The following is a 26,744-nucleotide window of genomic DNA, read 5'->3' as shown; positions in this document are numbered from 1 at the left end:
ACTATGAGAACCTTGACAAGGAACTTGTTTGGTAAGGATCTGGTCATTACAAAACTAAGTTATGGGTGAAAAATAGCTGAAGCCAATGATGTAAGTTCATGCAAAGAATTCAGCAACAAACCCAATCGGAATTAGATGCTCTCTTTTCCCATAAAGGCTGAAACTGCCGCAGGAAGAATTTAGATTAGACATAAGGAGACATATTCTGATTGAAACGATTGCAATATCATTGAAATGGGTCACCTAGGAAAGTTTTGGAATATTATTTCCTAGCAACTGCTAAAAATAGAACTGATGCTCGGGGATGGCTCTAGGCAAATGTGAGGAATCGTAGACTCAAGAACATCATAGCAGAAGGCAGCCTTAGAAATCATCAAATCCAGAGGATCCCAAATTTGTCTTCATGCTGAATCGCCTGGGAATCTTTATCAAAATTCCCAAACCCAGGCCGCAGCCGGGGCCACTGCACTCACAGTACCCAGGAGCAGGACAGGCATTAGGATTTTGAAAAGCTTCTTAGGTATTCCCAGTGGGCAGCCTAATTAGGGTGCTGCTGCTGCTAAATCGCTTCAGTCGTGTCTGACTCTGTGCGACCCCATAGACGGCAGCCCACCAGGCTACCCCGTCCCTGGGATTCTCCAGGCAAGAACACCGGAGTGGGTTGCCATTTCCTTCTCCAATGCATGAAAGTGAAAAGTGAAAGTGAAGTCACTCAGTCATGTCCGACTCTTCCCGACTCCATGGACTGCAGCCTACCAGGCTCTCTGTCCATGGGATTTTCCAGGCAAGAGTACTGGAGTGGGTTACCACTAACCCTAACCCTAATTAGGGTACCGTGGGTGATCTCAGGTTACAGATAAAGAGAGGGAAAACTTTTCCAAGGTTACCAGGGTAGCAAGTGGCCCAGAAGAAAGACAGCCCAAGTCTCCTGACCCTGATCTGGCACACAGATTTAAAACACAGAAAGTGTCTTCAAAAAGAAAGAAAAACAAGATGGGAGGGAGATTCAGAAGGGAGGGGATATATGTATACCTATGGCTGATTCAAAAAAAAAAAAAGAAAGAAAAAGAAAAACAATTTATTTTACATATATGGAATCAATACATTACCACTATAGATGATTTAAAAGAACCATTGAAACTGCCAGTGAAAATTAATAATTCTCAATCTCACTATCCAGAGATAAGTTATTAATCATTGTTGATAATTTTGAATGTTATTCTACTTTTTTCTCAGAGTTTGTATGTACTTTTAAAGTTTTGTAAAGGTCAGGATCATCCCTATGAACATGGCAGTGGGCTTTCTAGAAATCCAGGGAGCTAATGAAACTAAGCCATGACCGTGGGGCAACCCAAGATGGGCGGGTCATGGTGGAGAGATCTTATAGAATGTGGTCGACTGGAGAAGGGAATGGCAAACCACTTCAGTATTCTTGCCTTGAGAACCCATGAATAGTATGAAAAAGCAAAATGATAGGATACTGAAAGAGAAACTCCCCAAGTCAGTAGGTGTCCAATATGCTACTGGAGATCAGTGGAGAAATAATTCCAGAAAGAATGAAGGGATGGAGCCAAAGCAAAAACAATACCCAGCTGTGGATGTGACTGGTGATAGAAGCTAGGTCTGATGCTGTAAAGAGCACTATTGCATAGGAACCTGGAATGTCGGGTCCATGAATCAAGGCAAACTGGAAGTGGTAAACACGAGATGGCAAGAGTGAATATCAACATTCTAGGAATCAGTGAACTGAAATGGACTGGAATGGGTGAATTTAACTCAGATGACCATTATATCTACTACTGTGGGCAGGAATCCCTCAGAAGAAATGGAGTAGCCATCATGGTCAACAAAAGAGTCCGAAATGCAGGACTTGGATGCAATCTCAAAAACGACAGAATGATCTCTGTTCGTTTCCAAGGCAAACCATTCAATATAACAGTAATCCAAGTCTATGCCCCAACCAGTAATGCTGAAGAAGCTGAAGTTGAACAGTTCTATGAAGATCTACAAGACCTTGAAGAACTAACACCCAAAAAAGATGTTCTTTTCATTATAGGGGACTGGAATGCAAAAGTACGAAGTCAAGAAACACCTGGAGTAACAGATAAATTTGGCCTTGGAATACGGAATGAAGCAGGGCAAAGGCTAATAGAGTTTTGCCAAGAAAATGCACTGGTCATAACAAACACCCTCTTCCAACAACACAAGAGAAGACTCTATACATGGACATCACCAGATGGTCAACACCAAAATCAGATTGATTATATTCTTTGCAGCCAAAGATGGAGAAGCTCTATACAGTCAGCAAAAACAAGACCAGGAGCTGACTGTGGCTCAGACCATGAACTCCTTATTGCCAAATTCAGACTTAAATTGAATAAAGTAGGGAAAATCACTAGACCATTCAGGTATGACCTAAATCAAATCCCTTATGATTATACAGTGGAAGTGAGAAATAGATTTAAGGGCCTAGATCTGATAGATAGAGTGCCTGATGAACTATGGAATGAGGTTCATGACACTGTACATGAGACAGGGATCAAGACCATCACCATGGAAAAGAAATGCAAAAAAGCAAAATGGCTGTCTTAGAAGGCCTTACAAATAGCTGTGAAAAGAAGAGAAGCGAAAAGCAAAGGAGAAAAGGAAAGATATTCCCATCTGAATGCAGAGTTCCAAAGAATAGCAAGAAGAGATAAGAAAGCCTTCTTCAGCAATCAATGCAAAGAAATAGAGGAAAACAACATAATGGGAAAGACTAGAGATCTCTTCAAGAAAATCAGAGATACCAAAGGAACATTTCATGCAAAGATGGGCTCGATAAAGGACAGAAATGGTATGGACCTAACAGAAGCAGAAGATATTAAGAAGAAATGGCAAGAATACACAGAAGAACTGTACAAAAAAAGATCTTCACGACCCAGATAATCACGATGGTGTGATCACTGACCTAGAGCCAGACATCCTGGAATGTGAAGTCAAGTGGGCCTTAGAAAGCATCACTACGAACAAAGCTAGTGGAGGTGATGGAATTCCAGTTGACCTATTCCAAATCCTGAAAGATGATGGTGTGAAAGTGCTGAACTCAATATGCCAGCAAATTTGGAAAACTAAAGGTCAGTTTTCATTCCAATCCCAAAGAAAGGCAATACCAAAGAATGCTCAAACTACTGCACAACTGCACTCATCTCACACGCTAGGAAAGTAATGCTCAAAATTCTCAAAGCCAGGCTTCAGCAATATGTGAACCGTGAACTTCCTGACGTTCAAGTGGTTTTAGAAAAGGCAGAGGAACCACAGATCAAATTGCCAACATCTGCTGGATCATAGAAAAAGCAAGAGAGTTCCAGAAAAACATGTATTTCTGCTTTATTGACTATGCCAAAGCCTTTGACTGTGTGGATCACAATAAACTGTGGAAAATTCTGAAAGAGATGGGAATACCAGACCACCTGACCTGCCTCTTGAGAAATTTGTATGCAGGTCAGGAAGCAACAGTTAGAACTGGACATGGAACAACAGACTGGTTCCAAATAGGAAAAGGAGTACGTCAAGGCTGTATATTGTCACCCTGCTTATTTAACTGATATGCAGAGTACATCATGAGAAACGCTGGACTGGAAGAAACAGATGCTGGAATCAAGATTGCTGGGAGAAGTATCAAGAACCTCAGATATGCAGATGACACCACCCTTATGGCAGAAAGTAAAGAGGAACTCAAAAGCCTCTTGATGAAAGTGAAAGTGGAGAGTGGAAAAAGTTGGCTTAAAGCTCAACATTCAGAAAACGAAGATCATGGCATCCGGTCCCATCACTTCATGGGTAATAGATGGGGAAACAGTGGAAACAGTGTCAGACTTCATCTTTTTGGGCTCCAAAATCACTGCAGATGGTGACTGCAGCCATGAAATTAAAAGACGCTTACTCCTTGGAAGGAAAGTTATGACCAATCTAGATAGCATATTCAAAAGCAGAGATATTACTTTGCCAACAAAGGTTCGTCTAGTCAAGGCTATGGTTTTTCCTGTGGTCATGTATGGATGTGAGAGTTGGACTGTGAAGAAGGCTGAGCGCTGAAGAATTGATGCTTTTGAACTGTGGTGTTGGAGAAGACTGTTGAGAGTCCCTTGGACTGCAAGGAGATCCAAGCAGTCCATTCTGAAGGAGATCAGCCCTGGGATTTCTTTGGAAGGAATGATGCTAAAGCTGAAACTCCAGTACTTTGGCCACCTCATGCGAAGAGATGACTCATTGGAATAGACTCTGATGCTGGGAGGGATTGGGGGCAGGAGGAGAAGGGGACGACAGAGGATGAGATGGCTGGATGGCATCACTGACTCGATGGACGTGAGTCTGAGTGAACTCCGGGAGTTGGTGATGGACAGGGAGGCCTGGCGTGCTGTGATTCATGGGGTCGCAAAGAGTCGGACAGGACTGAGCGACTGATCTGATCTGAAAGGTACCGATGGTGTTGGGTGATGCTCTAGCATATGGCTGCCATTTTCTCCCCATCCTTGATGGACACGTAGCATGAGGTCTTATCTTCTTGTCATCTGCATTTAGCTAGAGAACCAAATGGATTCAGGATGGACTCTAAGTTCTTCTTGAGTAAAGACACAAAGTCCAAGTGTAAAAGTCCTGCCCTGTGGGCTTAGTGTCACCAACAACCAGACAGAGAAGCGCCTCTGCTTCCACTCATGTGGCCTCTTCATTTCCATTATGCTTGAGATCCCTGCCTTGTAAGTTAAGATCTCACCTAAATTTATGGTGGTCTGTATTTGTGTGTAAGTATGTATGTCTGTTCTCACCCATCCCAGGCAACCAGAATGAAGCAAAGCTATTATTCTGAATGGAGTAAATCTTTATCATTGATCCAAATAATCACTGTGATTTGGTAAAATCATAAAATCATAAAATCAAACTTCCACTACTGAAAGAAAATTCCAATTTCAAAGTCCCTATTTTATTATTGCTAACCGGCCAGTTAAAGCTTAAACCTAATTTTATGAGGTGACTTAAATCTGACGCTCAAAATTCAATGTCTCTTCAGCACAGGTAGAAAATCAACACTTTAGTATCAAAAGCCACCTTATTTTGAAAAGGAAGATTCTCTTTAGAATACCAAATGAGTCATAAGAAATGATTTAGAAAAGGAAGTGGGAAACTTGAAATGTAGCTTTCTTAAGTGTGTTCTTTACATCAATGGCGTCAGTAAACACTGCTTCCATCACAGAAACACATCTGAGTTTAATCAGGGGATTAGTTTTTCTTAGTCTGTGAAAGTGAAATATCTTTTTATATTTAGCATTAAGGGTAGAGTGATCTATCCACTTCCCTTCTGTAGTCATATCAGGTAGTTAATCTCGTATATACCTGTATTTTTACTCCAGAACTGTGCAGAACACAGAAATAGAATATTTGATTGCTTATCTCTTTTCTATGACTACCCAAGCTGTTTCATAGAGGAAGCACATGGTATTAATAACTGAAATATTCTGATTTTTGGATCTGACTTGAGGTTATTTTTAATCTTTGTATGTAAGGTAATTAGGATGGGACATCTCTAAACCTGTTTTTCCTCAGATTTCACCATGTAATTCAGTTTTTCACAGGAAATCAAATTTACCTCTAATTATTTGCATGTGGCTCCATGTATGATATCAATAATGTCTAGCTATGTTTTAATGCCTCTCTGCCTTTCACTTTCTCTCCATTGCCCTCTCACTTGCCCTCTTGTTCCATTAAATATAGTTGTCTGTGTCAGGGGTTGATATGTATTTCAGATACCAAGGATTTTAATATAAATTAAAACCAACTTATTAAATAAAGAAATCTGATTTGAGAAAAGAAAATATATCTCTTAGCTAAATTCCAAGTTTGAGTAATTTTTAATATTGTTTACTATTTGAATTCAGAAGTTCCTCCTTTTATCAACAGCTCCAAGGTAATGTATAAAAGTGGGTTCTAGTTCTGCCTGCTAGTAATTAGCAGTGTTTATTGAGGGACTTATCTCTGGATTTCAGCCCCTCCTCTGTGTGATGGGGTGGGCCCTAAGAATCCCTGGCATGAAGCACAAAGTCTAAATGGCCCGTGACGTCTCTCACAGTTTAGTTCCAGAGGAAACTGGAGATCTCTGGGAACTTCATTAAGATCTGTGATGGTTAATTTTATGTGTCAACTGGACTGGGTCAGAGACTACCCAGACATTTGGTTAAACATTTCTGTGTGCCTGTTTCTATGTGAGATTAGCATCTGAACTGGTAGACTGAGTAAAGCAGTGGCCCTCTCCAATGTAGGTGGCCATCAACTAATCCATTGACGGCCTGAACAGAACAAAAAAGCAGAGCAATGGAAAATTCTTTCTACTTGTTTGCATGAGCTGGGACATTGGTCTCCTATATTCAAACTGGGACTTATACCTTCGGCTCTCCCAGACCTCATGCCTTTGGATTTGAACTACATCACCAGCTTTTCTGGGTCCCCAGCTTTCAGATGGCAGGTTGTGGGACTTCTCAGCCTTCATAACTGTGTAAGCCAATTTCTTACAGTAAATCTCAGTTTCTGTCTGCCTCTGTCTTTATCTCTACATCTATACGTCCTACTCGTTTCTCTAGAGAACACTGACTAAAACATGATCTAAAAGGCTGATGATCAATCATCTAGGAGGAGGAGGAAGGGCTGGTAACTCTCATGGAAAAGAGCCACGTTCCTAACCCACAGGAATTATTTATGTATGGAACATTCACTATATACCATCAGCATGCTGCTGCTGCTAAGTCGCTTCAGTCGTGTCTGACTCTGTGTGACCCCATAGATGGCAGCCCACCAGGCTCCCCCATCCCTGGGATTCTCACCAGCATATGGTATATTATATCCTTTAGTCAAAGGAAATTTAAGATGCTGCTTTGCCCATAGGTTGTTTACTGATTTTTTTTCCCCTCTTCAAATAAGCTTTATTTTTCCTGATGAAAAGGACTTGCTGTGGGAAAACTGGGTCTTGCTCTGGTGTGCAGGGCCACACTCAGTAAATCTTTAATTTTCTGCTGATAGGTGGGGCTATGCTCCCTCCCCGTAAGTTGTTTGGCCTGAGAGGGCATGGTCTTGGAGTCTGCAGGCTCTATGGTAGGGCTAAAGGTGACCTCCAAAAGGGCCTATGCCGTTGAATGCCTCCCAGGACTGCTGCTGCCAATGCCCCTGTCCCCAGAGCAGGGCCTATCAACCCATGCCTCCACAGGAGACCCTCAGACTGAGCCAGACCTGTCTGTGGGTGTCTATTTTGGGTCTTTGCTCTTTTCCCCTGGGTCCTGGTGTGCATATGGTTTTGTTTCTGTCCTCCAAGAGTCTTTGTTTCCCCCAGTCCTATGCAAGTTTTGCAATCAAATCCCACTGAACTTCAAAGTCAAAAAAGATGTCCTTTTCATCACAAGGGATTGGAATGCAAAAGTAGATAGTCAAGACAAACCTGGACTAACAGGCAAGTTTGCCTTGGAGTAAGGAATGAAACCAGGCAAAGGCTAACTGAATTCTGCCAAGATAATGCACTGGTCCTAGCAAACACCCTCTTCCAACAACACAAGAGAAGACTCTACACATGGACATCACCAGATGGTCAATACTGGAATCAGATTTGATTACTTTTCTCTTGTAGCCAAAGATGGAGAAGCTGGCTACAGTCAGCAAAAACAAAACCTGGAGCTGACTGTGGCTCAGATCATGAGCTCCTAATTGCAAAATTGAAGAAAGTAGGGAAAACTACCAGGCTATTCAGGTATGACCTAAATAATACCAAACTTATGATCATACAGTGGGAGTGACAGATTCAAGGGATTAGATCTGACAGAGTGCCTGAAGAACTATGAATGGAGGCTTGTAACACTGTATAGGAGGTGGTGAGCAAAACCATTCCCACGAAAAAGAAATGCAAGAAGGCAAAGTGGTTGTCTGAGGAGACCTTACAAATAGCTGAGAAAACAAGACAAGCGAAGGGCAACAGAGAAAGACAAAGATATACCCTATTGAAGGCAGAGTTCCAAAGAACAGCAAGGAGAGATAAGAAAGCCTTTCTAAGTGATCAATGCAAAGAAACAGAGGAAAACAATAGAATGGGAAGACTAGAGATCTCTTCAAGAAAATTAGAGATACCAAGGGCACATTTCATGCAAAGATAGGCACAATCAAGGACAGAAATGGTAAGGACCTAACAGAAGCAGAGGAGATTAGAAGAGCTGGCAAGACCACAGAGAAGAACTGTACAAAAACGGTCTTAATGACTCAGATAACCATGATAGTATGGTAGCTCCCTAGAGCCAAACATCCTCAAGTGTGAAGTCAAGAGGGTCTTAGGAAGCATTTGTACAAACAAAGCTAGTGGAGGTGATGGAATTCCAGCCGAGCTATTTCAAATCCTAAAAGATGGTGCTATTAAAGTGCTATGTTCAATATGCCAGCAAATTTGGAAAACTCATCAGTGGCCACAGGACTGGACAAAGTCAGTTTTCATTCCAATCCCAAATAAGGGCAATGCCAAAGTATGTTAAAACTACCACACACTGTGCTCATTACACATGCTAGCAAGATAATGCTCAAAATCTTTCAAGCTAGGCTTCAACACTACATGAATTGAGAATTTCCAGGTGTACAAGGTGAATTTAGAAAAGGCAGAGGAACCAGAGATCAAATCGCCAACATCTGCTGGATCATAGGAAAACCAAGGAATTCCAGAAAAACATCTACTTCTGCTTCACTGATTATGCTAAAGCCTTTTACTGTATGGATCACAACAAACTGGAAAATTTTGAGAGATGAGAATACCAGACCACCTTACCTGCCTCCTGAGAAACCTGTATGTAGGACAAGAAACAACAGTTAGAACTTGACATGGAACAATGCACTAGTTCAAAATTGGGAAAGAAGTCAAGGCTCTATATAGTCACCCTGCTTATTTAACTTCTATGCAGAGTACATAATGCAAAAAAAAAAAAAAAAAAATGCCATGCTGGATGAATCACAAGCTGGAATCAAGAATGCCAAGAGAAATATCAACAATCTCAGACGTGCAGATAATATTACTCTAATGGCAGAAAGTGAAGAGGAACTAAACAGCCTCTTGGCGAAGATAAAAGAGGAGAGTAAAAAAGCTTGTTTAAAACTCAACATTCAAAAAAGTAAGATCATGGCATCCAGTCCCATCACTTCATGGCAAATAGATGGGGAAAAAGTGGAAACAGTGACAGATTTTATTTTCTTGGGCTCCAAAATCACTGCAGAAAGTGACTGTGGCCATGAAATTAAAAGACACTTGCTCTTTGGAAGAAAACCTATGACAAAACTAGACAGCATATTAAAAAGCAGGGAATGGCATTGAAACATGTAAATTATCATATGTGAAATGAATCGCCAGTCCAGGTTCAAAGCATGATACAGGGTGCTCAGGGCTGGTGCACTGGGATGACCCAGAGGGATGGGATGGGGAGGGAGATAGGCGCAGGGTTCCGGATGGGGAACACATATACACCCATGGCGGATTCATGTCAATGTATGACAAAACCAATACAACATTGTAAAGTAAATAAATAAATAAATAAATAAAACTGAAAAAAAAAAAAAAAAGCAGAGACATCACTTCGCCAACAAAGGTCTGTATAGTCAAAGTTATGGTTTTTCCAGTAGTCATGTACAGATGTGAGAGTTGGAAAATAAAGAAGGCTGAGAACCGAAGAATTGATGCTTTCAAACTGTGGTGCTGGAGAAGGCTTTTGAGAGTCCCTTGCACAGCAAGGAGATCAAACCAGTAAATCCTAAAGGAAATTACCCTGAATACTCATTGGAAGGACTGATGTTGAAGCTGAAGCTCCAATACTTTGACATGAGATACAAAGAACCAACACATTGGAAAAGACCCTGATGCTGGGAACAACTGAGGGCAGGAGGAGAAGGGGGCAAAAGATGATGAGATGGTAGGATGGCATTATGAACTCAATGGACATGAGTTTGAGCAAACTGTAGGAGATAGTGAAGGACAGGAAAGCCTGGCATGAAGCAGTCCATGGGGTTGAAAAGAGTCGGAAATGAGTGAGTAACTAAACAACAATAGCATCCATAGACAAGGAAATATTACTTAGCAAAAAAAGGAATAACCTATTGATATTCCAAATAACAGTAAATAATCTCAAAATAATTATGCTTACTGACAGAAGGTGGAAAAAATACTCATACTGTATTACATTGATATAATATTCCAGGAAATGCAAACTAATGTATTATGAAATAAAACAAATCAATAGTTGCATGTGGATTAGGAAGGGACAAGAGGAAGAGATCATTAAAGGGTAGGAGAAAACTTTTGCGGGTGATATGTTCATTACCTTAATTGTTGTTACAGTATTATAGGTGCATACATGTCAAAATTCATCATGTACAATTTAAGTGTCATTTAGTTGCTAAGTTGCGACTGATTCTTTGTGACTCCATGGACTGTAGTCCACCAGGCTCCTCTGCCCATGGGATTTCCCAGGCAAGAATGGGAGTTTACTGATTCTTTACTGAACTCTGTAGAGTTGTATATTTGATGTTCTACTTACTAAACCAATGAGCAATATAAGTGTTTATTATAAAATGAGATATCTCTCATCATTCAGTATTTTGTTTTTATTTTATAAAAAGCCTTCTGAAACTAAAATGGGTAGACATCGTTACTGATCTGAATGCAGCATTAAACACTAGAATTATTTTAACCCCTGACTTCACTATTTCACAAAATAAAGTATTTAACCTGCATATCTCATTTGTTCCTTTAAAATAAATCATAATACTATTCAACCTACATGGAGTCCTATAGAATAATGATGATTGGTTTATATGGCACTGCATTGCTAATCAAGAGATGGGATTTTGAAGACATAGAAAACAAGTTTATGGTAATCAAAGGGGAAAGGGAGTGGGGGGTGGGATAAATTAGGAGTTTGGGATTAGCAGACACAGAGTCAGTTCAGTTCAGTCGCTCAGTCGTGTCTGACTCTTTGCAACCCTTCGCATGAGGTAGCCAAAGTACTGGAGTTTCAGCCTCAGCGTCAGTCCTTCCAATGAACACCCAGGATTGATCTCCCTTAGGATGGACTGACTGGATCTCCTTGCAGTCCAAGGGACTCCAGAGTCTTCTCCAACACCACAGTTCAAAAGCATCAATTCTTTGGTGCTCAGCTTTCTTCACCATCCAACTCTCACATCCATACATGACCACAGGAAAAACCATAGCCTTGACTAGACAGACCTTTGTTGGCAAAGTAATGTCTCTGCTTTTGAATATGCTATCTAGGTTGGTCATAACTTTCCTTCCAAGGAGTAAGCGTCTTTTACTTTCATGGCTGCAGTCACCATCTGCAGTGATTTTGGAGCCCCCCAAAATAAAGTCTGACACTGTTTCCACTGTTTCCCCATCTATTTCCCAAGAAGTGATGGGACCAGATGCCATGATCTTCGTTTTCTGAATGTTGAGCTTTAAGCCAACTTTTTCACTCTCCTCTTTCACTTTCATTAAGAGGCTTTTTAGTTCCTCTCACTTTCTGCCATAAGGCTGGTGTCATCTGCATATCTGAGGTTATTGATATTTCTCCCAGCAATCTTGATTCCAGCTTGTGTTTCTTCCAGTCCAGCGTTTCTCATGATGTACTCTGCATATCAGTTAAATAAGCAGGATGACAATATACAGCCTTGATGTACTCCTTTTCCTATTTGGAAGCAGTCTGTTGTTCCATGTCCAGTTCTAATTGTTGCTTCCTGACCTGCATACAGATTTCTCAAGAAGCAAGTCAGATGGTCTGGTATTCCCATCTCTTTCAGAATTTTCCATGGTTTATTGTGATCCACACAGTTAAAGGCTTTGGCATAGTCAATAAAGCAGAAGTATTTTTCTGGAACTCTCTTGCTTTTTTGATGATCCAGCAGATGTTGGCTATTTGATCTCTGGTTCCTCTGCCTTTTCTAAAACCAGCTTGAACATCTGGAAGTTCATGGTTCACGTATTGCTGAAGCCTGGCTTGGAGAATTTTGAGCATTACTTTACTAGCGTGTGAGATGAGTGCAAATGTGCGGTAGTTTGAGCATTCTTTGGCATTGCCTTTCTTTGGGATTGGAATGAAAACGGACCTTTTCCAGTCCTGTGGCCACTGCTGAGTTTTCCAAATTTGCTGGCATATTGAGCACAGCACTTTCATAGCATCATCTTTCAGGATTTGAAATAGGTCAACTGGAATTTCATCACCTCCACTAGCTTTGTTCATAGTGATGCTTTCTAAGGCCCACTTGACTTCACATTCCAGGGTGTCTGGCTCTAGGTGAGTGATCACACCATCATGATTATCTGGGTCGTGAAGATCTTTTTTGTACAGTTCTTCTGTGTGTTCTTGCCACTTCTTCTTAATATCTTCTGCTTCTGTTAGGTCCATACCATTTCTGTCCTTTAATGAGCCCATCTTTGCATGAAATGCTCCCTTGGTATCTCTAATTTTCTTGAAGAGATCGCTAATTTCCCCCATTCCATTGTTTTTCTCTATTTCTTTGCATTGATCACTGAGAAAAGCTTTTTTTTTTTTTTTTAATCTCTCCTTGCTATTCTTTGGAACTCTGCATTCAGATGGGAATACCTTTCCTTTTCTCCTTTGCTTTTTGCTTCCCTTCTTTTCACAGCTATTTGTAAGGCCTCCTCAGACAGCCATTTTTCTTTTTTGCATTTCTTTTCCATGGGGATGTTCTTAATCCCTGTCTTCTGTACAATGTCACGAACCTCTGTCCATAGTTCTTTAGGCACTCTGTCTATCAGATGTAGTCCCTTAAAATCTATTTCTCATTTCCACTGTATAATCGTAAGGGATTTGATTTAGGTCATACCTGAATGGTTTAGTGGTTTTCCCACTTTCTTCAATTTGAGTCTGAATTTGGCAATAAGGAGTTCATGATCTGAACCACAGTCAGCTCCCGGTCTTGTTTTTGCTGACTGTATAGAGCTTCTCCATCTTTGGCTACAAGGAATATAATCAATCTGATTTCAGTGTTGACCATCTGGTGATGTCCATGTGTAGAGTCTTTTCTTGTGTTTTTGGAAGAGGGTGTTTGCTAGGATCAGTTTGTTCTCTTGGCAAAACTCTATTAGCCTTTGCCCTGCTTTATTCTGAACTTCAAGGCCAAATTTGCCTGTTACTCCAGGTGTTTCCTGACTACCTACTTTTGCATTCCAGTTCCCCATACTATCTCTAAAATAAAGGTCCTACTGTACAGTACAGGGAACTATAGTCAATATCCTATAATAAACCATAATGGAAAAGAACATACATATATGTGTGTTTATAACTGAATCACTTTGTTGTACACCACAAACTAACAGAACGTTGTAAATGAAAGATGAAAGTGAAAGTGTTAGATGCTCAATCGTGTCCAACTCTTTGCAATGCCATGGGCAGTAGCCAGCCAGGCTCCTCTGTCCGTGGGATTGTCCAGGCAAGAATACTGTAGTGGGTTGCTATTTCCTTCTCCAGAAAAACTTCCTGACTCAGGGATTGAACCCAGGACTCTGCATTGTAGGCAGACTCTGTATTGAGTCACCTATACTTCAATGAAGAAGATGAGGTTTTGTAGGTTCCAGATAAATAGAATTATATTATTGCTCCTTGCCAACATCCGCTGGATAATGGAAAAAGCATGAGAGTTCCATAAAAACATCTATTTCTGCTTTATTGACTATGCCAAAGCCTTTGACTGTGTGGATCACAATACACTGTGGAAAACTCTGAAAGAGATGGGAATACCAGACCACCTGATCTGCCTCTTGAGAAATTTGTATGCAGGTCAGGAAGCAACAGTTAGAAGTGGACATGGAACAACAGACTGGTTCCAAATAGGAAAAGGAGTATGTCAAGGCTGTATATTGTCACCCTGTTTATTTAACTTATATGCAGAGTACATCATGAGAAATGCTGGACTGGAAGAAACACAAGCTGGAATCAAGATTGCTGGGAGAAATATCAATAACCTCAGATATGCAGATGATACCACCCTTATGGCAGAAAGTGAAGAGGAACTAAAAAGCCTCTTGATGAAGGTGAAAGTGGAGAGTGAAAAAGTTGGCTTAAAGCTCAACATTCAGAAAATGAAGATCATGGCATCCGGTCCCATCACTTCATGGGAAATAGATGGGGAAACAGTGGAAACAGTGTCAGACTTTATTTTTTTGGGCTCCAAAATCACTGCAGATGGTGACTGCAGCCATGAAATTAAAAGACGCTTACCCCTTGGAAGGAAAGTTATGACCAACCTAGATAGTATATTCAAAAGCAGAGATATTACTTTGCCAACAAAGGTCTGTCTAGTCAAGGCTATGGTTTTTCCTGTGGTCATGTATGGATGTGAGAGTTGGACTGTGAAGAAGGCTGAGGACTGAAGAATTGATGCTTTTGAACTGTGGTGTTGGAGAAGACTCTGGAGTCCCTTGGACTGCAAGGAGATCCAACCAGTCCCTTCTGAAGGAGATCAGCCCTGGGATTTCTTTGGAAGGAATGATGCTAAAGCTGAAACTCCAGTACTTTGGCCACCTCATGTGAAGAGTTGACTCACTGGAATAGACTCTGATGCTGGGAGGGATTGGCGGCAGGAGAAGAAGAGGACGACAGAGGATGAGATGGCTGGATGGCATCACTGACTCGATGGACGTGAGTCTGAGTGAACTCCGGGAGTTGGTGATGGACAGGGAGGCCTGGCGTGCTGCGATTCATGGGGTTGCAAAGAGTCGGACATGACTGAGCGTCTGATCTGATCTGATCTGATCTTAAAAGTAAAAAGATATCCAACAAAAGAGAGAGAGAGAGATTGAGAGAGAGGTTTTTGAATATTCCTACAAGTATCAGAGCTGGAGCGTATCTGTAGCAGAGACTTCTCTAGCTGTTAGTCAAAATATACTTTCCTTTCTTCTGTAATTGCCCAATGAATTCACAACACATCTAATCTTTACATGACCTATCTACAGTTGACATGGGAAGCATGCTAGCTAACATGGTATGCTAAGCTTTTAGGGTATCTGTATCTTAAGCAGTTAACCTCAAGATTTCTCCAGTATCGCCCAAAGAATGTTTCCACATATTTTCAGAAGATTTTCTCTTTTTTGGATATTGAATCTAAGTCAGAATGATTTAAGTAGTGTTTAATCCATTAATCTCTTCCACCTACTTCAAAGAGGTGACACTGTCATAGAAAGCAAGAGTAAATATGAGGGGGTGGGACAGACAGATAATCGTCTTGGTAGGAGGGCATTTAAGTCAGCAGTTTCTTTCATAATACTATATTAACAAAAGGAGTTCAAGAATGGCCTCCAATTCCCTTCAAGCATTTAAGATTTCTAAGGTGCCTATCAAGCATTACATTGTTTTAAGCATGACATTTCCAAGTCAAAATTAACAGAGATAAAGTCAGTCACACCTCCAGATGAAGGAATTACTAGTTAGCATTAAACTCTTTCACTAACCATGTCCTTAAATAGTAATTACTAATATGCCTGTGTTTTTCATATACATTAGTGCTGCTGAGGGAAAATTAGCCTCAAGTCTGATGAGGAGTTATCTTGAGAGCTATGTTCTTAGCTTAGTTAGTACAGCATCAGACTTCTTATCTGAGGGTCCAGGATTCAAGTCCTTGTTCAGGTGTTTACTTTGGGCTTCCCAGGCGGTACTAGTTGTAAAGAATCCACCTAGCAGAAGATTTTAAGAGACTGGGTTCGATCCCTGTGTCGGGAAGATCCCCTGGAGGATGGCGTGGCACTCCAGTATTTTTACCTGGAGAATCCCATGGACAGAGAAGCCTGGAGGGCTATAGTCCACGGGGTCACAAAGAGTTGGACATGACTGAAGCAACTGAGCATGCATGCACTGGAAAGAAGATATCTTAAGCACTGTATCCTTTGAGAGAGGACATAGAAATGGGAAGTTAGGAGACAGCTTTCGATGAGGTTTGTCAGGGTACAAAGTTCATCTTGTTAGTAGGTTAGTGATATTTATTAAACACACATTAAAGAAGAGATACTGTGATTAAATAAATGCATTAGAGTTGCCAATCTGTTCATTTATTTAGCCAGCAAAAGTTTGTGGGGCCTTGTTCTGTATCAGAATCTCTGAAAGGTGCTAGGAATACAGAGATGAAATACAGTCCCACCTGTAAGAGGTCAACATCTAGTGTGGAGCTGGTCATGTAAAACCATAATAACTATACCAATGGGATAATCATATTTGATCATCTCCCGAGCTGCAAATACCTCCAATTCTTCCAGAGCTTTAAGGGCAGAGCTGTCTTACTCAATTTTCAATTCCTAGCACCTAGTCCAGTGCCTGGCCCATAGAAAGAGCTTAAAACATGTCCTGATGACATGACAAGGGTGTCCACTCTCACCACTATTATTCAACATAGTTTTGGAAGTCCTAGCTATAGCAGTCAGAGAAGAAACTTAAATAAAAGGAATCCAGATTGGAAAAGAAGAAGTAAAGCTCTCATTGCTTGCAGATGACGTGATACTATACATTGAAAACCCTAAAGATACTATCAGAAAATTACGAGAGCTAATCAGGGAATTTAGCAAAGTTGTAGGATACAAAATCAACACACAGAAATCACTTGCATTCCTATATACTAAACATGAAACATCCGAAAGAGAAATTAAGGAATCAATCCCATTCACCACTGCAACAAAAAGAATAAAATATCTAGGAATAAGCCTACCTAAGGAGACAAAAGGGCTATATACAGAAAATTATAAGACACTGATGATTGAATTCAAAAATGACATAAACAGATGGAGAGATATTCCATGTTCTTGGGTATAAGAATCAATATTGTAAAAGTGACTATACTACCAAATGCAATCTACAGATTCAATGTGACCCCTACCAAATTACTAATGGCACTTTTCACAGAACTAGAACAAAAAATTTCACAATTTATATGGAAACACAAAAGACCCTGAATAGCCAAAGAAGTCTTAAGAAAGAAGAATGGAGCTGGAGAAATCAACCTTCCTGACTTCAGATTATACTACAAAGCTACAGTCATCAAGACAGTTCAGTACTGGCATAAAAATAGAACTACAGACCAATGGAACAAGACAGAAAGCCCAGAAATAAACCCATGCACCTATGGGTACCTTGTCTTTGACAAAGGAGTTAAGAGTATACAATGGGGCAAAGACAACCTCTTCAATAAGTGGTGCTGGGAAAACTGTACAGCTACATGTAGAAGAATGAAATTAGAACACTTCCTAACACCATATACAAAGACAAACTCAAAATGGACTAAAGACCTAAATGTAAGACCAGAAACTATAAAACTCTTAGAGGAAAACATAGGCAGAACACTCGATGACATAAATCAAAGCAAGATCCTAGAATAATGGAAATAAAAACAAAAGTAAACAAGTGGGACCTGATTAAACTTAAAATCTTTCGCACAGCAAAGGAAACTATAAGCAAGGTGAAAAGACAATGCTCAGAATGGGAGAAAATAATAGCAAATGAAACGATTAATTTCCAAAATATACAAACAGCTCATACAACTCAATACCAGAAAAACAAACAACTCAATCAAAAAGTGGGGAAAAGACCTAAACAGATGTGTCTCCAAAGAAGACATACAGATAGCTAACAAACACATGTAAAGATGCTCAATATCACTCATTATTAGAGAAATGAAAATCAAAACTACAAGATATCACCTCATACCGGTCAGAATGGCCATCATCAAAAAGTCTACAAACAATAAATGCTGGAGGGACTGTGGATAAAAGGGAACCCTCTTGCACTGTTGGTGGGAATGTAAACTGATACAGCCACTATGGAAGACAGTATGGAGATTCCTTAAAATAACTAGGAATAAAAACACCATATGACCCAGCAATCCACTCCTAGGCATATACCCTGAAGAAAGCAAAATTGAAAAAGACACATGTATCCCACTGTTCACTGCAGCACTATTTACAACAGCTGGAACATGGAAGCAACCTAGATATCCATCGACAGATGAATGGATAAAGAAATTGTGGTACATATACACAATGGAATATTACTCAGCCACAAAAAGAATGCATTTGAGTCAGTTCTAATGAGGTGGATGAACCAAGAGCCTATTATACAGAGTGAAGTAAGTCAGAAAGAGAAAGATAAATATTGTATACTAATGCATATGTACAGAATCTAGAAAGATTGTACTGGAGAATTTATTTGCAGGGCAGCAGTGGAGAAAAAGACAGAACAGATTTATGGACATGGGGAGAGGGGAGGAGAGGGTAAGATGTATGAAGAGAGTAACATGGAAACTTACATTACCATATGTAAAATAGATTGCCAATGAAATTTTCTGTATGCCTCAGGGAACTCAAACAGGGGCTCCGTATTAACCTAGAGGGGTGGGATGGGGAGGGAGATGGGAGGGAGGTTCAAGAGGGAGGGGACACATGCATACCTATGGCTGATTCATGCTGAGATTTGACAGAAAAGAACAAAATTCTGTAAAGCAATAATCCTTCAATTAAAAAATAAATTAAAAAAACAAAACAAAACATGTCCTGATGAATTTGTTGCTACATCTGGTTTACTTTGAAGGCTGAGGCACCTAGAGAGACTAACTAGGTAAACACAGCTCCAGAGGCTGGCTGGCTTGTTTCCTCTCTGCTGACAGTGGTAAGAGACATTTCTGACGTGTGGTTGCAGGTGTGCTGACTGCCCACGTGACCTCCTCTCTCTGCAGAGGCTGCATAGTACTCTCTAGGGATCTCCTTCCTGGGAGGCAGCTTCAGGCCTCACTGAGCCCCTGGGCTCCTTCCCCGCTTCTCACTTCTGCATCTCCTGTACATCTTTCTTAGGGACTTGTAGCTAACAGCATGTTTAGGCTGCTGGCTAGGAAGAAAATCCAAGAGGAAGCATGGAGGAAACTCCTTGAGGGAACAGGCATTTTTTAAAATAGCCCAAATTAGGAATATTTGGTTCTTTGACCTAAAATTACAATACTTTGAGCCGAGATGAATTTGCAGTGACTTTTCAATAAAATGTAGGATATGGAGGCAAAAAACTCCACATAAGGCCTCACTGAATTTAACCATTCAACCTGAGCTTGAGCAATGTCAGTCTTCACACACAAACAGGTTCCCCATTTAAGATATGCATAAATGTGTACGTGGTGATAATTGTCTTTAGTAGAAGAACTGGAATTTTAGGGCACTTTGGGTCAACATTAGTTGAATTGCATGCTGTTAGGTATTACATAGTCTATGTATAGCCTAGATAATATCATGCAGAATATAAAACAGGTCCAATGTTACACCATGGCAAAAGTGGTTGCTGTTACCTGTATTGTAATGGCATTGTAACATCATGACTGTCTCACTGACTGACACTGAGACCAAGACAGCCACAGAAGACACTTCAGGGCAGTCCCTGGGAGAGATCTGTACCCCAGAAACAGAATTGATCGTTTACATCAGCTATGAAAATGCAAATACTCAATTACATTAGAAAGTGATAGGGCACTTTTGAAGTGTTTCTCACGTTATGTGATTAACATTTAGCCATCCATCCATTCATTCAACAAGTATTTATTAAATACTGAAAAACATAAAAATATATTGCTTTATTTTATGTAACTTGTGGTATAAAAATTTGAGAATAACCTAGAAATAGTGCCCAGAATTCTAGATTGTGTGACACAATTCATTAAAAAAACCTTTACTGGGGATCCCTTATACGCCAGAATCAGGTGAAGGACTGGGCAAATAAGTGAACAAGATATGCATGTCCCAATATACAAAGAAAATGTTTGCATGTTTGCTGTATATATTTGTATATTATGCATGTCCTAATTTACAAACAAAATATTTATATGCTTATTGCATATTTTTGTTGTATTACATGTTGCTCTTCTGCTCTTTTCCCGACATCTTGATGGTAATTTATCTCCCATATTTTAATAACTTTACTGCTTCACATGTTCATTCCACATGACAGTTGTCTACACCTTCCTTTTGCTTTATTTTAGAATTTTTGAAGGAGTCAGAGAACATCTGTCTTACTGGAAGTCACAGAAATTTTGAGTCATAGATTGAATAAAATGTAACAGCTTCCTGTTTAACCTCTATTACTTTTAAAACATACTGAATTCTAAGGGATTTATGGAGTAAGTTTAAAGTACACGGACTCAACACTCATTTATTTCTCACTTAACACTTTAAGCTAGCTTCCTGCTTTTTTGCATCAAGAGGTGTACAATAACCCCAGGTAAAAACTCAGAAAACAATTTCATTTCTGGTGTGCCAAGCTGTGCCTGAAGGATGCTTAATACCACAATCTTAAATCCCAGTGCTTGTTGTGGTAAGGGAGAGTGTTGGTATTAGGGCTTTTTTGAGCTCTAACTGCATTATTTTCTCTAGCATAATGGATTTCCCGTAGGTGCTGAGATTTTACTTGGCTTTTTCTCTGTACATATTCTTTGTACTTTCTTCATCTCAAATTTGTCTTTTAAAAATATTCTGTAATGATCAGCAGAGTATATAATGATCTTCCATGCAGTAAATATTTCTGAAGGATCGACAGAGAGGAGTTACTAGAAACCATGCCACTTAGGAAAAGAAAATGGACTAGGTGCTTCTCATTTTATGTTATTGTCACAGTACACGTCCTGTGTCACTTAGGTGTTTTGGGGAAAAGGAATAAATGTGCATTTTATAGTTCAGGCTGTAACATTTCAAAGTATACTTTGAAATTGCTTCTTTTGAGCTGATAAATTAGATTATGATCAGTGTTTTATTACTTCCTCTCTGACTGTTCTTTACTTTGGTAAAATTTATTTTGATTGGGATAACCAAAGAAAAGATATTCATGGGCTAATGTTAGATGAATCAACAATGGTTCCAACAAAAATATTTGCCTTCCACATCTGTATATCTCCCAGTTATAAGTGCATTGTGTCAAAAGCAGTAGACATGAAAATGATGGTTCCATTTAATTAAAATAAAACTGAGATTTGAAGTGGAGAATAATAAAAATAAATAAATAAATAAATACTAAAGTCCATCTAATTAAGGCTATGGCTTTTCCAGTGGTCATGTATGGATGTGAGAGTTGGACTGTGAAGAAAGCTGAGCACCAAAGAATTGATGCTCTTGAACTGTGGTGTTGGAGAAGACTCTGGAAAGTCCCTTGGACTGCAAGGAAGTCCAACCAGTCCATCCTAAAGGAAATCAGTCCTAGGTGTTCATTGGAAGGACTGATGCTGAAGCTGAAACTCCAGTACTTTGGCCACCTCATGCGAAGAGTTGACTCATTGGAAAAGACTCTGATGCTGGGAGGGATTGGGGGCAGGAGGAGAAGGGGACGACAGAGGATGAGATGGCTGGATGGCATCACTGACTCGATGGACATGAGTTTGGGTAAACTTCGGGAGTTGGTGATGGACAGGGAGGCCTGGCGTGCTGCGGTTCATGGGGTCACAAAGAGTCAGACATGACTGAGCGACTCAACTGAACTGAGGTACCCCAGAGGAGGAAATGGCAACCCACTCCAGTATTCCTGCCTGAAAAATTCCATGGGCAGAGCAACCTGGGAGGCTACAGTCCAAGGGGATGCAAAGAGTCAGATATGACTGAGCAACTGAGCATGGATGCAGGTACCACTGTTTTAGCTCTTGAGGTGCAGTGTTACATAAGAGACAAGATCCCTTTTCTCATTGAGGTTACATTTTAAAGTGGACAGAGAACAGACAGACAGATAAATTAAAATAAATAAGGGAAGATAAAGTGATAAATGTAAGAGTGAAAAACAAAATTTGAGCTGTTGTGCAGCAACTGGTGGTCAGCTTCAGCTTTTCTGAGGCGTTGACACTTGAGTTAGAATCTGAATGACAAAAAGGAATCTGCCACACCAGGATATGGGGGAAGAATGTTCCCTGCAGAGGAAAGAGTGGAGACCGCAGGCAATGCGGCTGCTGTGCAAGATGAGCACAGTGGTACCCCTGGAGCTCGTGAAGGGCTGAGATGCAGAAGAAGCTGGAAAGGGGATCAGGTGCCAGGCCTGAGGCAGGATGATGACAAAAAAAAAAAAAAAAAAAATGAGGGTTTAAGAACGGAATAGAATGTGAAACAGAAGGAATATTGGAACCAGATAATATAGAAATGGAGACTGCAAACACTGACTTGAGCCATGATTTTTCTTGCCCCAGGCACGGTTTTCATCTGGGTCTCGCTGTTGTTTAGAACAATCTCTAATAAAGCTGATCTGCGGTGCCATTCTTTATCAGTCCTGAAATGAAGAATGTGGCACTTTTTGTTCTCTTTAAGAATCTGAGATTCTACTATAGTGCCCATTGGAATTTACCACTTTTTCCCTGATTACCAACATAGTACACATTTATGACAGAACATTTGGAAAATACAGATAAGCTAATGGAAGAAATTAAATCACTCCCAAGTGATTTAGCCACCCAAGGATAACTACTGTTAACAATTGGACACAGACTCTCTTGATTATACAGTGCAGTGATTCAGAATATAGGCTCTGGAGTCTGGGAGGAAATCATGACTTTATAACTTGCTAAATGAGAGTTCTTCATTTTCAGTCTATCTTAATTGCTTATAAAATGCCATGCAAATGTCTGCAATATCTTTAAGCCTCAGTTTTCTCATCTGCAGGATGAGAACAGTAACATTACCTTCCTCATAGGCCTGCTGGGAGGATTAAACGAGAATCCATGCAAAGCTCCTGAGGCAGTGGCTGGCACAGAGTATGTATTCCAAACACTCAGCCGTATCCGACTCTTTGTGACCCCATGAACTATACAGTCCATGGAATTCTCCAGGCCAGAATACTGGATTGGGTAACCGTTCCCTTCTCCAGGGGATCTTCCCAACCCAGGGACCGAACGCAGGTCTCCTGCATTGCAGGCAGATTCTTTACCAGCTGAGCCACCAGGGAAGTCATTCCAAACATATGAAGAATTAAGCTATTATAATTTTATGAACCTGGGATCATACTGTAAAGTTGTCAGTATATAAATGAGTATTCCAATTATCACTAGACATTTTACATGATCTTAATTATTTTTCTATGTTGTAGTTTTTAATGGTTATATAGCATTTTACTGTAGAGATAGTAATTTAGTTAATTCTGCTGTGGTACACTTGGGCTATTCCCAATTTTCACCACGTAAAATTCTACAGATAAAATATTGCCAACTTTCATGACTGTTTCCCTAAGACAAATTCTAAGAAGTGGCTGAGTCAAGTGGCATGTATATTTCCAAGACTCTGTGACACATTTTATTATGTCTTCTGCTAAGGATTTTGATTAAACCCTCGATAAGAATAATGTCGGGAAGTAAGTCGTTCACATATGTGTGCAGTTTTGTAGGTCTGATTTACCATCAGCTTGGTGAAATACAACCCCCACTCCCATGCCTCATGTCTTTTTCCCCACACCTGTTCACACCTTCTGGTCAGCACCATCCTCTCTCATTCCTTAAGGAAGCTTCTCGGTTTCAGGTTTCCAGCTGAGCAAATATGCTTACAGTTTTCTGATTTGCTAGGAATTCTGCACTTAGTCACTTCACCTGAAGCTATAAATGGATAGCACTTTTACTACATTAGAAATCCAAGCCCCTCATCTTACAATGAAGAAACTAAAGTGGAAGGGAGCAAATGCCTTATTTAGGTCGGTGATCTGTTCCATGCCACTGCTGGATGGTAACTCAGAGCTAGCTCATTCCCTTATCTCTAGTACCTAGTTCAGCAGCCAACATGTATAGACAGCCATTAATGTTTGAGGATAACTACTTGAAGTAATTTACAGCCTTTTAGGATTTTGCAGCTGGAAAGGACTGTAGAGGTGTGGAAAAATGAGACTCACATGGATTAATGAGGTATATTATTGTTGTTCAGTCGCTCAGTTGTACCCAACTCTTTGCAACCCTCTGGACTGCAGCCCTCCAGGCTCCTCTGTCTATGGGATTTTTAAGGCAAGAACACTGGATTGGGTTGCCATTTTCTTCTCCAAATGAGATATGATGTTTAGTTATTAGTGGCAAGTTGAAATAACAACTCTGGTCTCTCAATTCCCAGGACATACAAGGAAAAACCAGGAGAAAATCAGGCTTCCTTGGTTGAGATGGGCATCATGCAGAGAAGGGATTCACCTAAGTTTGCCTTGCTCCAGAGAGAGCAAAGCCAGGGGTAAGAAAACAGGTAGTTGCTGGTAGATCAATTTCAGCCTAATTCAGGGAAGACTTTTTAATAGGATTGTCCAGAACTGAAATAGGTTTTCTTGAAAAGAAGTGAGTTGTTCCTAACTGGAAATGTTCAAATAGAAACAGGGTATGTTTGAATAAATAATTTGCCAAGTATGTTTAAAAAGAAAACCTGTTTTGTGTGACTGGTTGGAATAGATGACTTCTAAGATCTCCACCAAAACTAAGATTAAGTGATTTTATGAATAGATAGACAGATGGACAATTTTTTTTTCTTGTTGATATGTTACTTTGTACTTATGTCTTCTTAGTGTGAACGCATTGTCTCCTCCTTACAAATAGGAATAGATAAATTCTAAAGTCTTTTCTTCCCCAAGATTCTATGGTTCCAAATAATCTTTTTAGTGCTAATTCAGTGTATTATACACAGTAGGAGTTCAAAAGAAACTTAAATTCTCTTTTAGTCAGAAAATTCTGCATTTAAGATAAATTGAGCTACAGCCTCCATGCAGTTGAACAATTTGAACTCAGCTGGTCTCAATCAAATCTATCAGTTGATCACATTCAAGAGCACTAAATATGCATTAACTTTTTTTTTTTAATAAAAAGGTTAAATCTAAAAGAAGAAATTTGGGTGGACTGTATTGTGATGAGATTAAAGTGTTCTCTTACTAGGTTTCTGATTGATGATATGAAATTTGACTGGAATTATTTCCTAGAATATAGAGAACTTTTTAATATTAAATTGCTAGTATGATTTAATTGCACTTCAAGTATGAAATCACTGAAAGACTGCCCATTGTATAATACTTTCATCCAAATTCTAGTGGTAAGACTGACACATAAATGAACCATATTACAGGAATACTTTCAATTTGCAAGATTTCTCATCAGTAATAGAAATGGAGGTCCTGACAAGTTCATACTTGGATTGGGTGAAAAGATCCACTCTCAAATAGTCATCAAGCAAAGCTTTCGTGAGAATCATAGATGGGGCCTGTGATGCACTCTTTGCAAATCTAACCAGGAAGGAAATGGATAAAAAACAGCCAAGGATGTCTTTTTTGGCTTCCCTTTTCCTTTCCTTTCTTCCCCCACCCCCTCTCTTATTAGAAGGTTAAACAAGGAAAAGTAATGTTCAAAGTAAGTGGTTTTTTTTTTTTTTTATGGTTTTTCCTTTTTTTTTTCCTTTTTTTTTCTTATTTTCCTTTATTTTTTTTAATTAATTTTATTTTATTTTTAAACTTTACATAATTGTATTAGTTTTGCCAAATATCAAAATGAATCCACCACAGGTATACATGTGTTCCCCATCCTGAACCCTCCTCCCTCCTCCCTCCCCATACCATCCCTCTGGGTCGTCCCAGTGCACCAGCCCCAAGCATCCAGTATCGTGCATTGAACCTGGACTGGCATCTCGTTTCATACATGATATTTTACATGTTTCAATGCCATTCTCCCAAATCTTCCCTTAATTTATTAACATTGTCATTGTTTTAAACACTCAACAGTAAAAAAAAAAAAAAATTATGGCTCAAGTCAAGATGGGCTATCATTGATTAGAATTTCTCAGCACTGCCTTTTTCCCCCACCCAGTGAGGAAAATGTATATTTCAGGGATAACAAGACCTTCTATGTTTCAGACATTGTCCTATATGTCAGAGAAAAAACAATCAGGCATGAAGCTTGACCTCATAGAAGCATAGCAAATGCATAGCATAGGTTCATCACGGGAGCCTGATGAGACTTGGAGTTCTTCCTGACCCAAAACTCCAGACAGTCATTGCTTATCTACCACAGAATTATAAGAGTTGACAACTATTAGTCACCCCATGTAGGAAGTCAAAAGTTCTCTGGTAACCAGGTCTCATTCTAACAATTATAGTCATGGTTTGTTTATGTCTATAAAGACCCATTTCAACCTAGAGAGCTGGAAGGGAGCTCAAAAGGGAGGGAAGAGATGTATACTTAAGATTCTTAAGACGTATACGTTGCTGACTCACGTTTTTGTACGTCAGAAACCAACACAGCACTGTAAAGCAATTATCCTCCAATTTTTTAAAAAAGACCCACTTCATATGTATCTTGTTTGATTTTCTGAATTCCATTCTCAGAAACATGAAACAGAAAAAATAAACCGAAAAGTTACCTCCACAGCTGCTTTTGCTCTTTCAAATTCTTCTTCTAAGGAATGGTTTCTGGAAAGCAAGGCGCTCCCCCAGCGCTGCTCTTTGGTCAGTCGAGCCTGAAATAAACCAAACATAATTTTGGAATCACGTAATATAAAATACAAACATTTTTCCTTTTCTCATCGTACCCTAGACTTTAAGAAGTACCTGTGACTGACGTCACTTTTGGAGTACTTTGCAAACAGAACGCTTCTTAAACGGGGACGGTGCCAAAGCGCGCGCCCCGCTCACACGCAAGCATCCTCTAACAGAGAGTCTCAGCCAAGGTCATATTAAAACATCAACACCCAGGCCCTACCTCCC

The 26,744-nt window shown here is 39.9% G+C and overlaps 1 protein-coding gene across 14 annotated transcripts in view; it reads right to left on the bottom strand.

Annotated features, from left to right (window-relative positions):
- PEX5L (peroxisomal biogenesis factor 5 like) overlaps positions 1-26,744 on the bottom strand; it is a 331,590-nt gene that overhangs the window by 120,460 nt on the left and 184,386 nt on the right. For all 14 annotated transcript variants that reach the window (XM_061415194.1, XM_061415245.1, XM_061415184.1 and 11 more), the window contains one exon: positions 26,402-26,497. In XM_061415194.1, coding sequence (XP_061271178.1) covers positions 26,402-26,497 — 96 coding nt within the window. The remainder of the gene's footprint in view (positions 1-26,401; positions 26,498-26,744) is intronic.

Source organism: Bos javanicus, chromosome 1, assembly GCF_032452875.1.
Source record: "Bos javanicus breed banteng chromosome 1, ARS-OSU_banteng_1.0, whole genome shotgun sequence".
Taxonomy (NCBI): domain Eukaryota; kingdom Metazoa; phylum Chordata; class Mammalia; order Artiodactyla; family Bovidae; genus Bos; species Bos javanicus.
This window is presented reverse-complemented; position numbering and strand designations above follow the sequence as displayed.